The 14656-nt window shown below is 43.0% G+C and overlaps 1 protein-coding gene across 3 annotated transcripts in view; it reads left to right on the top strand.

Annotated features, from left to right (window-relative positions):
* The window catches only part of NOX5 (NADPH oxidase 5), a 79329-nt gene that overhangs the window by 54862 nt on the left and 9811 nt on the right, over positions 1-14656 (top strand). For all 3 annotated transcript variants that reach the window (XM_056571614.1, XM_056571615.1, XM_056571613.1), the window contains exons 11-13: positions 1598-1735; positions 7232-7264; positions 11643-11767. In XM_056571614.1, the coding sequence (XP_056427589.1) occupies positions 1598-1735; positions 7232-7264; positions 11643-11767 (296 nt within the window). The remainder of the gene's footprint in view (positions 1-1597; positions 1736-7231; positions 7265-11642; positions 11768-14656) is intronic.

Here is a 14656-nt window from a genome sequence, read left to right as displayed (position 1 = left end):
TCTTTTTAACACATTTGCAATATTAGGTTTAAATCAATTTAACACCCAAGCTGATAAACAAGGATAATTGTTTGAAAAATTATAATACATGAATACTTTTGATTCATGAAAACATTTTTAAACAAACATGTCTAAACCATTTTGACTCGCACAACTAATTTATTTAGCTCGGAGTTTGTGCGACACAATTGACTAGTGTGACAGAAAAAAAACCTGCGACAGAAAAAAAAAGGAAATCTGCGACAGAATAGTAAATAAGCCTGAAAAAAAAGACGAGTGATATTGAAATCACTCCAGAATAAACACTCCACTCTTAGTAAATCAGGGCCAATGCCTTGCTTTGCCCTCCGTGTTAACCCAATATCCCTCTGCCCAACACACCTTTTTAAATGAAGTTGTTCCCACATACAGAGCTCAGGAATGAGACCTGTGACTTTGCAGACTCCCTGACTTTGCAGACAGGCTAGCATTAGTCAGACCAGAGGCCAATAAAAGATCCAGTGAAATGCAGAACAGCCTTTGTACAACTTATCCTTTCTGGACAATACTCTCTTCTTGGAGGTTTTAAGGGAAAGTAGCGGATGAATCCTCACATCATGGACTGAAACTAGACTTTAGGAAAGTAACTTTTGGAAACAAGTGGTACTTGACTGGAGCTTACTAAAGATGTGTGCTTCTAGCAATAGCCAGGCTGTAACTACTCTGGCTAACTTAGGTCCACCTGTTTTAGCTGGAGACAGGGCAGAGTTGGAACTGGCTCCTGCATCTATTAGCCAGAAGTCAACATGTGACCAAATCAGCAATTTGGCTGTATATAAAATGCAGTGCATTTAAGACATGTTCTTTGCACCTCATTTTTATGGACATTATAATTACAGCGGTAATTGTCGAGGCCGGACATTGCTGCGGCCGGCGTTTAGCTGAACCACAGTGTGATGTGGGTCCCAAACCAGGAAGAAGACTGGGGACAGAGGACAGGAGACCAATTCTAGTGGCACCAGAGGAGTTATAGTTTGCTATTTTAATGGGGGCAGCCCAAGCATATGGTTTACATAAAAAAATTGGAGTATGCCTTTAAGATATGAAACCTAAGCTGTAAATGGTTGCTATGGGAAAATCACTCCAGTTTTTGTGTCAGACAGATTGATAAGATTGCAAAACAAAAAAAACAAAAAAAAACAATCACAGTTTAGCTTGGCCTTACTTACTATGGGCAACATCAGACAGTTCTGGGTCCAGGGAGATATAATAGAAGATAATAAATCTGGGCCACTGAGTGTTTACTTTAGAGCAAAAAAGTTGCAGTGAAAGTGACGGACCTGCCCTGTGATAACTTCTAAATCTGGCCCGTTCGACTTTTATGAGACTTTTTACAAAAAGTCGCATTTAGTAAATTAGTCACCACTGCACAAAGTGATCTAAATAAGATCACTTCATGGTCAGGAAATTTAAAAGGTCTAAATGAAATGTCACAGAAAAAGTCACATGGGGCCAGCCTGCGACTCTTCCTGCAACAAATTTAAACCAAAAAAGCAGTCTTAACGGATTGATAAATCGCCCTCATAGTCCCCTTTCTATTCCCTGTTAATTTTTTCAGGAACATCTATTCAGCGGAACAATTGCCAATAACACAGATGACCAGATTGAACTGACGTCCTACAAACCATGTAGAAGCCAGCCAGGGGATGAAATCCGCATCAGCTTGGAGAAATGTGGAAGTACCCAGGGTCACAATGTAAGACTATTAGACACCCACACATAATACAATGGTCCACACAGAAGACACTAAGTCATTTTTCGAGCCCCTAATCAGCCTATATATTTCTGAAGTCACGACACCCAACGTTTGCATCTTTCTCCAGGGTATATTGCTTTCTGCGCTGGCGAATCCAGAAGCATTTTGTGAGCACAATGCGGACACAGTTTTTTAAGGAACACAGTTTACGCACCGATTTCTGACATGCAACTTTTGCTAAAGTGGCACAGTATTTCGCAACGGCCACTCCAGAGGCTGATAAGGGTGCTTTCTCACCTGGCGTATATGCAGCGTATTTGACGCTGCAAAAAATTTGCGGCAGGAGCGGGAAATACGTTGCGTATTCCTCGCTCATTTATACACACAGGGCTGTCTGGCAGCAGCCCTATGCGTGTAGTGAGTTTTGGAGGCAGAGCCGCGCGTCACAGTCACACCGGCACACGCCCAGCCTCTAAAACTCACTACACGCATAGGGCTGCCGCCGGAAAGCCTTGTGTGTATAGTGAGCGAGGACAAATTTTGCGCAGCATGAAATACGCTGCATATACGCCAGGTTGGAACGCACCCTTAAGGCGCATGCATCTTGATAAATGCTGACTAATTGAGCCTGCGATGTACAGGTGAAAAAAAAGTTGCTTATGGTAAATTACCTCCTAAGTCAGTGTTTCCCAACTGGGGTGCCTCCAGCTGTTGCAAAACTACAACTCCCAGCATGTCCGGACAGCCAAAAGCAGCTGGAAGCACCCTGGTTGGGAAACACTGTCCTAAGTGTACAACTTATTTGTATGTATCTTATAAACCTTGTGCCACCTAAAGAATAATACAAATTTTAATCCTTTATAAATGATTTAAAGAAGTTATCGAGTCTAAAAAAAAAGTATCCCTACAGGATAGGGGATAAGTGTCTGATTGCGGGGGTCTGACCACTGGGATCCCCGCTATCTCCTGCCCCGCGCTCCAGCTCTTCCTATGCGCGGAGTGATGACAGAGGGGTGGTTGACATGCCCCCTCCATGCATCTTCTTGGGAGAGCCAGAGATAAAGGGGGTTATTTATCAATAATGGTCTTGGCTAGATCATTTTTGTTGTTTGTCTAGATGCGGATTTATTGGCGGTGCTGCTCCAAATTTATGATATTGTCGCAGTGACCATGATAAATTTTCCGCAAATCTGCACCCAGATCATTTTCTACCGCCTCTTTCAGATCATGTCTACCCTGCTTCTGAGGAGCTTGTTTGTCTGTGTGTTTGGCTTTATTTGTTTAAGTTTTAATTTTAAGGCAAATTAATGTCTAAAAGAAGGTCTGCAAAGAGAGTCTCACTCACATTTGAATAGTGGTTTACCTTGCCGCAGACCAGGGAACCTTTCACCTTTCACCTTTTTTATTTTGTTATGTTATCATCACTTTGTCGGATATTTTTTTTAAACTTGGGCACATGAAATTGTGAGATGTTGGCAATTGCTGACAATCTTATTGTTTCTTCCATCTTTACCATTCTTTTTTTGTACCTTAAAAAATGTATCTGATTGTTTCATATGGAGAATTGTTTTACTTTTCCTTTGCATGTTTTTTTTAATTTTTAACTTTTTATGTCTTTAAACGTTCTTATTCTCTACCTTATTCTCTCCCTCTCCCTCCCTCTCTCTCTCTCTCTCTCTCTCTCTCTCTCTCTCTCTTTCTCTCTCTCTCTCTCTCTCTCTCTCTCTTTCTCTCTCTCTCTCTCTCTCTCTCTCTCTCTCTTTCGCTCTGGGTGATGATTTTTTATTTTTGGCAAACAGACAGGAGTAATAATCTTTTTTAGACCTGGTCAGGAGATGGTCTAGATTTGCGTTTTTTTTTGAGCCAGTTGGGGCAAAATTTGTGCAAAAATCTAAAACACGCAGATAGTAAATTTGTGACCACTGCATCCGTCACTTCAAAAAATGGTCTAGCAGCACCAAAAGGTCAAAAGGACGGATTATAGAATTTAGAAAGAAAACACAATGGGGGAGATTTAACAAAACCTGTGGAGAGGCAAAGTTGACCAGTTGCCCATAGCAACCAATCAGATCGCTTCTTTCATTCTTAACAAGGTCTCTTAAAAATTAAAGAAGCAATCTGATTGGTTGCTATGGGCAACTGGGCAACTTTGCCTCTCCACAGGTTTTGATAAATCTCCCCCAATTAGCGCAAAAATAACAGAAATTCCCAAATGTAGATGTTACGCCGAGCGCTCCGGGTCCCCGCTCCTCCCCGGAGCGCTCGCTACACTCTCCTCACTGCAGCGCTCCGGTCAGATCCACTGACCCGGGGCGCTGCGATACCGCCTCCAGCCGGGATGCGATTCGCGATGCGGGTAGCGCCCGCTCGCGATGCGCACCCCGGCTCCCGTACCTGACTCGCTCTCCGTCGGTCCTGTCCCGGCGCGCGCGGCCCCGCTCCTTAGGGCGCGCGCGCGCCGGGTCTTTGCGATTTAAAGGGCCACTGCGCCGCTGATTGGCGCAGTGGTTCCAATTAGTCTGATCACCTGTGCACTTCCCTATATCACCTCACTTCCCCTGCACTTCCTTGCCGGATCTTGTTGCCATCGTGCCAGTGAAAGCGTTTCCTTGTGTGTTCCTAGCCTGTGTTCCAGACCTCCTGCCGTTGCCCCTGACTACGATCCTTGCTGCCTGCCCCGACCTTCTGCTACGTCCGACCTTGCTTCTGTCTACTCCCTTGTACCGCGCCTATCTTCAGCAGCCAGAGAGGTGAGCCGTTGCTAGTGGATACGACCTGGTCACTACCGCCGCAGCAAGACCATCCCGCTTTGCGGCGGGCTCTGGTGAAAACCAGTAGTGACTTAGAACCGATCCACTAGCACGGTCCACGCCAATCCCTCTCCGGCACAGAGGATCCACTACCTGCCAGCCGGCATCGTGACAGTAGACAGACAAAACTAATAGAATACAATGATACATAACCCACAAAATGTTCTAATATCTCTGGCTCTTCCATAGAAATGCATGGAGGGGGTATATAGGCCACCGCTTCGTGCCATGGTCAACACACTGCATTCATGCGGAGATCCAGGGTTCCATGCAGGAGATCGTGGGAGTCCCAGCAGTTAGATGCCTCGGGATCTGATACTTATTCCCAATTTACTTTTTTTTTCCGAATGGACTACTAACATAAAATGTATCTATAGGTAAATAAGCCTTATTTTGTCTTTTAGAACTTTTAGGCATCAGGGGTTTAGAACAGAGTTTCCCAGATAGGGTTATATGGAAATCTGGGGTGTCATTGTATTTTTGTATGTTGTATATTAGTGAACCAGTAGTTGTATCAGATTGTTAGGAGGGCAGATTATTTCCGAGGTTTCTCCATGGTAGAAAAAAAGTTTGGGATTTACTGGTATAGATTATATCTAATGCCCTCAGGGATGGTGTTAGGCTGTGTTCACTTCACACAGCGGAATTTCCGAGTGGAATTCCACAGGAATATTTCGCTCGGAAATTCCACTGCAGCAGAGTCCTTGGTTTTAATGGGATTTTGCTGTGGAAATCTAGATTCCAGCGTTACGGTGGATTCCGCTCGGAAATGCATTGCGGTCTATAAGACTGCGCACTTCCGAGCAATCCTAGCACCTGCTGGAACATTCAAGTATGTGGAATTCTGCAAATATTCAGCCGTGTGAACATGGCGTTAGATTGGTAGATGAAAGGATTACCAATAATCACATACAGTCATGGCCGTAAATGTTGGCACCCCTGAAATTTTTCTAGAAAATTAAGTATTTCTTACAGAAAAGGATTGCAGTAACACATGTTTTGCTATAAACATGTTTATTCCCTTTGTGTCACACCAAACTCCAAAAATGGGCTGGACAAAATTATTGGCACCCTTAAAAAATTGTGGAAAAATAATATTGTTTCAAGCATGTGAGTCTCCTTTAAACTCACCTGGGGCAAGTAACAGGTTTGGGCAATATAAAAATCACACCTGAAAGCAGATAAAAAGGAGAGAAGTTCACTTAGTCTTTGCATTGTGTGTCTGTGTGTGCCACACTAAGCATGGACAACAGAAAGAGAAAAGAACTGTCTGAGGACTTGAGAACCAAAATTGTGGAAAAATATCAACAATCCCAAGGTTACAAGTCCATCTCCTGAGATCTAGATTTGCCTTTGTCCACAATGCGCAACATTATCAAAAGTTTGCAACCCATGGCACTGTAGCTAATCTCCCTGGGCATAGACGGAAGAGAAAAATTAAGGAAAGGTGTCAACGCAGGATAGTCCAGATGGTGGATAAGCAGCCCCAAACAAGTTCCAAAGATATTCAAGCCGTCCTGCAGGCTCAGGGAGCATCAGTGTCAGTGAGAACTATCCATTGACATTTAAATGAAACGCTATGGCAGGAGACCCAGGAGGAACCCTGCTGACACAGAGACATAAAAAAGCAAGACTACATTTTGACAAAATGAACTTGAGTAAGCCAAAATCCTTCTGGCAAAAAGTCTTGTGGATAGATTAGACCAAGATAGAGCTTTTTGGTAAAACACATCATTCTACTGTTTACCGAAAACGGAATGAGGCATACAAAGAAAAGAACACAGTACCTACAGTGAAATATGGTGGAGGTTCAATGAGGTTTTGGGGTTGTTTTGCTGCCTCTGGCACTGGGTGCCTTGAATGTGTGCAAAACATCATGAAATCTGAGGATTACCAATGGATTTTGGGTCGCACTGTACAGTCCAGTGTCAGAAAGCTGGGTTTGCGTCTGAGATCTTCCAGCAGGACAATGACCCCAAACATACTTTAAAAAGCACCCAGATATGGATGGCAACAAAGTGCTGGAGAGTTCTGAAGTGGCCAGCAATGAGCCCAGATCTAAATCCCATTGAACCCCTGTGGAGAGATCTTAAAATTGCTGTTGGGAAAATGTGTCCTTCCAAAATGAGAGACCTGGAGCAATTTGCAATGGAAGAGTGGTCCAACATTCCGGCTGAGAGGTGTAAGAAGCTTATTGATGGTTATAGGAAGTGACTGATTTCAGTTATTTTTCCAAAGGGTGTGCAACCAAATATTAAGGGTGCCAATAATTTTGTCCAGACCATTTTTGGAGTTTGGTGTGACATTACGTCCAATTTGCTTTTTCCCCTCCCTTTTTTAGTTTAGTTCCAATATACACAAAGGGAATAAACATGTGTATAGCAAAACATGTGTTACTGCAATCCTTTTCTGTGAGAAATACTTCGTTTTCTGCAACAATTTCAGGGATGCCAACATTTACGGCCATGACTGTATACATGGCTTCATACCTATAGTGTATGTTAGTTCTTCCTAATCAGTGACTCCGCAGTTGCAAATTGACAACCCCCATCATGCACTGAGGGATACAGGATTAGGAACATTAATGTATGATATCAATGAAGGCTGAAATGTTTTTTCTTTATAACTGGGTTTGGAAATCTAACTGAATAATTAGGTTAATTTTGTGTTTTTAATCCCCTTTCAGGGTGGGGAAAATCATCAGATATGTAATATAAAGGTAAGAATTATTAAGCCACAAACAACATATCTGACAGCCTTTCTGTGCTTGAGAAATACCTAGTGGTGTGAATAAATGAGGTACATGTGGTTCCCTCATGCTGTTTCTACAGAATATTATACTCTTTGAAATGTATTAATTATTTTTTTTTAAAATCAACTGGTGCCGGAAAGTTAAACAGATTTGTAAATAATTTCTATTAAAAAATATTTACCCTTCCAGTACTTTTTAGAGGAAATTATTTTCTTTTTTAATTAATTTTTTATCTTGTTCACAGTGCTCTCTGCTGACACCTCTTTCCATGTCAGGAACTGTCCAGAGCAGCATAGGTTTGCAATGGGGATTTTCTCCTATTCTGGACAGTCCCTGATACAGGCATCAGATGTCAGCAGAGAGCACTGTGGACAAGACAAAAAAGAAATTCGAAAATAAAAGAATTTCCTCTGTAGCATACAGCTGCTAATAAGTACTGGAAAGGTAAAGATTTTTAATAGAAGTCATTTACAAATCTGTTTAACTTTCTGGCACCAGTTGATTTGAAAAAAATGTTTTCCACCGGAGTACCCCTTTAAGTGTCAACCAGAATTAGTAAAACAGAGCTAATTTCTTTAAAAATAAACACCACTCTTGTCAGTTCCATCGAAGTTAACCCCTTAAAGGGGTACTCCGCCCCTAGACATCTTATCCCCTATCAAAAGGATAGGGGATAAGTTGTCAGATCGGGACCCCCGGGATCTCGACTGCAGCACCCCGCTTTCATTACTGCACAGAGCAAACTCGCTCTGTGCGTAATGACAGGCGATACAGGGGGCCGGCGAAGCGTTACGCCATGGCCCCGCCCCTTGTTACGTCACTGCCCGCCCCCTTAATACAGGTCTATGGAGGTGGGTGTGACGGCCGCCACGCCCCCTCCCATAGAATTGTATTGAGGGGGCGGGCCGTGACTTCTCAAGGAGGCAGAGCTGTGATACAACGATGCTCCGGCCCCTATACTGCCTGTCATTACGCACAGAGCGAGTTTTCTCTGTGCAGTAATGAAATCGGGCTGCTGCAGCCGAGATCCCGGGGGTCCCCAGCGGCGGGACCCCCACGATCTGACTTCTTATCCCCTATCCTTTTGATAGGGGGATAAGATGTCTAGGGGTGGAGTACCCCTTTAAGGACCGAGTGTTTTTCAGTTTTTGCACTTTTGTTTTTTCCTCCTTACCGTTTAAAACTCATAACTCTTTCAATTTTGCACCTAAAAATCCATATGATGGCTTATTTTTTGTGCCACCAATTATACTTTGTAATGACATCAGTCATTTTACCCCCAAATCTATAGCAAAACGGGGAAAAAATTTTTGTGCGACAAAATGGAGGAAAAAACAAAATTTTTGGGGGCTTCCGTTTCTACGCAGTACATTTTTGGGTAAAAATGACACCTTCTCTTTATTCTGTAGGTCCATACGGTTAAAATGATACCCTACTTATATAGATTTGATTTTGTATTACTTCTGAAAAAAAATCATATCTACATGGAGGAAAATGTATACGTTTAAAATTGTCCTATTCTGACCCCTATACCTTTTTTTTTTTTTCATGTACGGGGCGGTATGAGGGCTCATGTTTTGCAAGTGATCTGAAGTTTTTATCTGCACCATTTTTTAAAAAGTATATAAAGTTACCAAAAATACGCTATTTTGGAATTTGAAATCTTTTGGCGCGTACACCATTGACCGTGCGGTTTAATTAACAATATATTTTTACAGTTCGGACATTTACACACGCAGCGATACCACATATGTTTATTTTAATTTTTATTTACACAGTTTTTTTCTTTTTTTTATTGGGAAAAGGGGGTGATTCAAACTTTTATTAGGGAAGGGGTTAAAGGGGACTATAACATGCAGTACATTGATTCAATACCATGATCACTACCTTTGCATCGCAATGCAGTGATCAATGTTATCGGCGGTTGATTGCTCAAACCTGGATTTCAGGCTTGGAGCAATCAATCGCCGATCGGGCGTGCAGTAGGCAGGTAAGGCACCCTCCTGCTGCGTTCTAGCTGATCAGCCTGACTGAGCTGCCGGGAAGCTTTTACTTTATACTCGGCGATCAACTTTTATCGCCGTGTCTAATGAGTTAATGCCGGACACCAGCCTGATCGGTGATGTCTGGCATTAGCCATGGGTCCTGGTTGCTTATAGCAACCAGGACCCACTGGGTATGATGCGCGCTCATCTGCTGAGCGCGCATCATACATCGGGAGCTACATATGGACGTTTATAAACGTCCATATGCGGCAAAGGGTTAATGGAGCCAAGTTGTAATACCACACACAACTTGATGACAGATGTGGTGCTGTTTTTGGAAGAAATTAACTCAGTTTTTTAGCTCCAGAAATACCCCTTTAAAGCTGTACTTTGGTGCAGGGACACTTAAAGCATTACTGTCATTAGTAAGAAAATAAAAATAAAATGCTCAAGACAGTGTCGTAATATGCCCTAAGTCCTGAATGTATAATAATATGCATGTGTTAATATGTAAAATTCCTTTTGATCAATGTATTACTGTGATCAGTTTTTTTGTACTTCTCTTGGAGGCTGGGGCCATTTCTCCAGATGCATGATGAGCTCCTTTCCTCCTCACTCCTCCTTCCCTTGTCATGAGGTCTGCACAAACATTTTTAGATTTGCAAAGCTTTTTACCTAAAGTGCATGCTCTATATAACCCTAATGCAGCCATGTGAAACCTTTATGGTGCAACACAAGAAATAAGTTCATAAAATGACCAAAGTGAAAGCATTTTGCATATAAATAAGTATTGAGCACCTTGTTGCTTGACAGTGTGCATAGAAATGCTTCTCTTCTGAAAAGACTGCACACTGGTGTTAGGGTGGACCCATGCAGGATCTCATTCATTTAAATGAGCCGACTGGAGTCATATAGTGACTTTGGTCAGCTCATTTTTGCACTGCATCAGTTTTACTGCCAGCATACCATGGGTTTCAGTCCGGCCACAAAACTGCATATGGTGCAAAAATGAGCCTACCGGAGTCAGCGGGAGTTCATAGGGGGAGGGAGGAGATAGGGGTGTACTTTGGCCCATTTTTTTTCCCACTTTTACATATATTCACTTTATGTTTAGCATTTTCCCGCATAAAACACCTGGGGGCATTTTATTACTAAAATACATATTTATTATTGCTGATTTTCTCTGTAATTGGGGCTATATAGCCCCTTGACATTGTCTGCAGAGAGGATCTGGGGCTTCTAAGACCCAGCAGCTCCTGCAGGTATCCAAGATTAGCGATCACATGATCACCTGGCCAGAAAGCAGAATTGCTTCCTGCTGAGCTGTATACACAGAGCTCATTGATAGCTGTGTATACAGCGATTGGTAAGACATCCATCTCTCCGCTGTAGGAGTAGCATGATTTCCATATAGCTACAATACCTGCATGGCCATTTTAGAATGGTTAATCACTGACCGCCCAAACATTTACAGGAGGTCAACGAGTGGTTAAACATATTTTTAGTAATAATTGTAATTTTTTTTTTTTTTTTCATTTTTCTATCTATATTTTAAAATAATGCTGTGATTTTGCAGTTTTCATTGTGGCCACTAATCCTAAAGCTTAGACTTCCTGTTCTGTACAGATCCCTTTCCAGCAGCATTTGCATTATCATTACAGACCAGTATACAGATAAGACAATAGATGATTTTCACAGTTTAGCCACCCTTTAGACTGACCTCTGCTGATTCATGCCAATGGACAGCTCCTGTTGCCTATGTCTATGGGGTTAGCCATAAAGCATATTTTTTAAAACGCTGTTAAAAACTGTTCAGGAGAGATGACTGCCTCCGTACTAATGTGCAAAAAAAAAATCTATATAAATCTGCTATATAAAAATTAAATTAAAAAAAATGTAAATTAAAAAATAGATACAAGGAAAAAAGAATGATGCATTCACTTTAAAGTTTGTGCATAGGATCTGTCATAAATATGATCAGTGATGGTCTGACTGCTGGACCCCGAAGATCATAGTAAAAGCGGAGAGGCGGCAGTGCATGCATGCCTTCATTGCATCAACTAGATACAGAAACGGCTGGTCATTCTCATTTGTCACTATCTGTATTGCTGGCATTCTGTAGTTCAGAGTGAACCTGTATGTGCGTCAGCCTGTCTGCTAAAAAAAGGGGACGAAGGTCATTGAAGGCAATGTGTGAGTAAGGGCCAAAATGTATCTATACCATGGAGTCCTTAGTATCTGTTTTGTGTCCCAAGCGTTATGGTATCTAAAAATCCTTAGCACGTGTATATTGACCATCCTTGTGTTATATACTACTAGCATGTTTTTTGTATGTTATTTCACATTTCTTATGTCTGCAGTGTTATATTGATGGTCCATTTGGAACTCCAAGCCGGAGGATCTTCACCTCGGATCATGCAGTGTTGATTGGGGCAGGGATAGGAATAACCCCATTTGCTTCAATTCTGCAAAGCATCATGTACAGGTATATATGCAACAAAGTGCCCTAGGACTCATTGTAAAGGGGGGGGGTGGGGTAAGTATTTAATTGTAGGGTATAACTCCACTACAAGGTATAAAGGAGTTTTAATATGGAAAATTATGCTCAGGTAACTAGATTATAAAGTAGATATGCGGAAACTGTTTTTATGGTTTAAAGTGGTGGAAAACAATTTCTTTTCAGATCAACTGGTGCCAGAAAGTTAAACAGATTTGTAAATGACTTCTATTCAAAAAATCTTAACCCTTCCAGTACTTATCTGCTGCTGTATTCTACAGAGGAAGTTGAGTTTTTTCTTTTTTTTCTTCAGTATGACCACAGTGCTCTCTGCCGACACCTCTGTCCATGTCAGGAACTGTCCAGAGCAGGATAGGTTTGCTATGGGGATTTGCTCCTGCTCTGCACAGTTCCTGACATGGACAGAGGTGTCAGCAGAGAGCACTGTGGTCAGACTCCTCTGTAGTATACAGCAGCTGATAAATTCTGAAAGTATTAACCCCTTAAGGACTGAGGCCGTACCCATACGCCCCCGTTTTAGAGTCCTTAAAGGGGTACTCTGGTGGAAAACATTTTTTTTTTTTTAAATCAACTGGTGCCAGAAAGTTAAACAGATTTGTAAATGACTTCTATTAAAAAATCTTTACTTTTTAGGAGCTGTATGCTGTAGGAAATTATTTTTCTTTTTGAATTTCTCTTTTGTCTTGTCCACAGTGCTCTCTGCTGACACCTGATACCCGTATCAGGAACTGTCCAGAGCAGAAGAAAATCCCCATTGCAAACCTATGCTGCTATGGACAGTTCCTGACACGGACAGAGGTGTTAGTAGAGAGCACTGTGGACAAGACAAAAAAGAAATTAAAAAAGAAAAGAATTTCCTCTGTAGCATACAGCTGCTAAAAAGTACTGTTTTAAGTCTGTTTAACTTCCTGGCACCAGTTGATTTAAAAAAAAAAAAAATGTTTTCCACCGGAGTACCCCTTTAAGGACTGAGGCTGTATGGATACGCCCATTGGAATTCCGGTCCCCGCCGCTAGCCGGTCGGGGACTGGACCGGGATGCCTGCTGAAATCATTCAGCAGGCATCCCGGCACATCGGGAGACCCCCCCCCCCATGTCGGCAATCGCTGCAAATTCCCAGTCAATTCAGATCGGCGATCAGCGGCGATTACGGGTGTCCAGTGACCCGGAAAATAAGGGGCGATCGGGGCTGTCCAAGACACCCACGAACCCCCTGAAGGAATAGGAGCGAGGTGGCAGGGGTGCCACCCATCCTATCCCTGCTATTGGTAGGTCAGAAGCGACCAACCAATAGCAGATCGGGGGCGGTGGGTTAAGGTTCAGTTTCCCCGTTCTGCCCACCCACAGTAGTCCGGGCAGAACGGGGAAACTGTCCTGTGACTGGCACTGGAGGTCCCTTACCATCAGCGGCGATCGGCGGCAGCGGGCGGCGATGATGTGCGGCTGGCTCCCTGGTGCAGACTACAGAAGCCAGTGAGTTGCCTAGCAACATCTGGAGGTTTACAGTTTACAGGTTTACAGTGGTCTCTAAACTGTAGCCCTCCAGATGTTGCAAAATTACAACTCCCACCATGCCCAGACAGCTGTTTGCTGTTTGGGCATGCTGGGATTTGTAGTTTTGCAACAGCTGGAGGGCTACAGTTTGGAGATCACTGTGCAGTGGTCTCTAAACTGTGGCCCTCTAAATCTTGCAAAACTACAACTCCCAGCAGGCACGAACAGCAAACAGCTGTCTCGCCATGCCGGGAGTTGTAGTTGCGTACCTCCAGCTGTTGTATAACTACATCTCCCAGCATGCCCTTCGGCGATCAGTACATGCTGAGAGTTGTAGTTTTGCAACAGCTGGAGGCACACTGGTTGAAAAATACTGAGTTAGGCAACAGAACCTAACTGAAGGTTTTCCAACCAGTGTGCCTCCAGCTGTTGCAAAAGTACAACTCCCAGCATGCATGGTCTGTCAGTGCATGCTGGGAGTTGTAGTTTAGCAACAGCTGAAGGTTTGTCCCCCCCCCCCCCCCCCCCCCATGTGAACGTACAGGGTACATTCACACTGGCCAGTTTACAGTGAGTTCCCTGCTTTAAGTTTGAGCTGTGGCAAATTTTCCGCCGCAGCTCCAACTCCTAGCGGGAAACATATTGTACGGCAGTGTTTCCAAAACGGAGCCTCCAGCTGTTGCAAAACAACAACTCCCAGCATTTCCGGACAGCCAGTGACTTTCCAGGCATGCTGGGAGTTTAGCAACAGCTAAAGGGAATCACTGGCGAAGAATACCCCTATGTCCACCTCTATGCAATCCCTAATTTAGTCCTCAAATGTGCATGGCGGTCTCTTACTTCGGAACCCTGTCGTATTTCAAGGAAACAGTTTAGGGACACATATGGGGTATTTCTGTAATCGGGAGCAATTGAGTTACAAATTTTGGGGGGCATTTTCTCCTTTTACCCCTTATGAAAAGGAAAAGTTGGGGTCTACACCAGCCTGTTAGTGTAAAAAAAAAAAAAAAAATGACACTTACATGCTGGTGTTGCCCCATGCTTTTTATTTTCACAAGAGCTAAAAGGAAAAAAAGACTGCCAAAATTTGTAACGCAATTTCTCCAGAGTACGGAAATACCACATATGTCGATGTAAAATGCTCTGCGGGCGCACAACAAGGCTCAGGAGTGAGAGCGCACTATGTACATTTGAGGTCTAAATTGGTGATTTGCACAGGGGTGGCTAATTTTACAGCGGTTCTGACATAAACGCAAAAAAATAAATACCCACGTGTGAACCCATTTTGGAAACTACACCCCTCACGGAACATAACAAGGGGTATAGTGAGCCTTTACACCCCACAGGTGTTTGACGAATTTT

The sequence above is a fragment of the Hyla sarda genome, chromosome 4 (genome assembly GCF_029499605.1).
Source record: "Hyla sarda isolate aHylSar1 chromosome 4, aHylSar1.hap1, whole genome shotgun sequence".
In the NCBI taxonomy this organism is placed as follows: Eukaryota; Metazoa; Chordata; class Amphibia; order Anura; family Hylidae; genus Hyla; species Hyla sarda.
The sequence above is the reverse complement of the archived record's forward strand: the minus strand, read 5'-3'. Positions and strand labels throughout refer to the sequence as shown.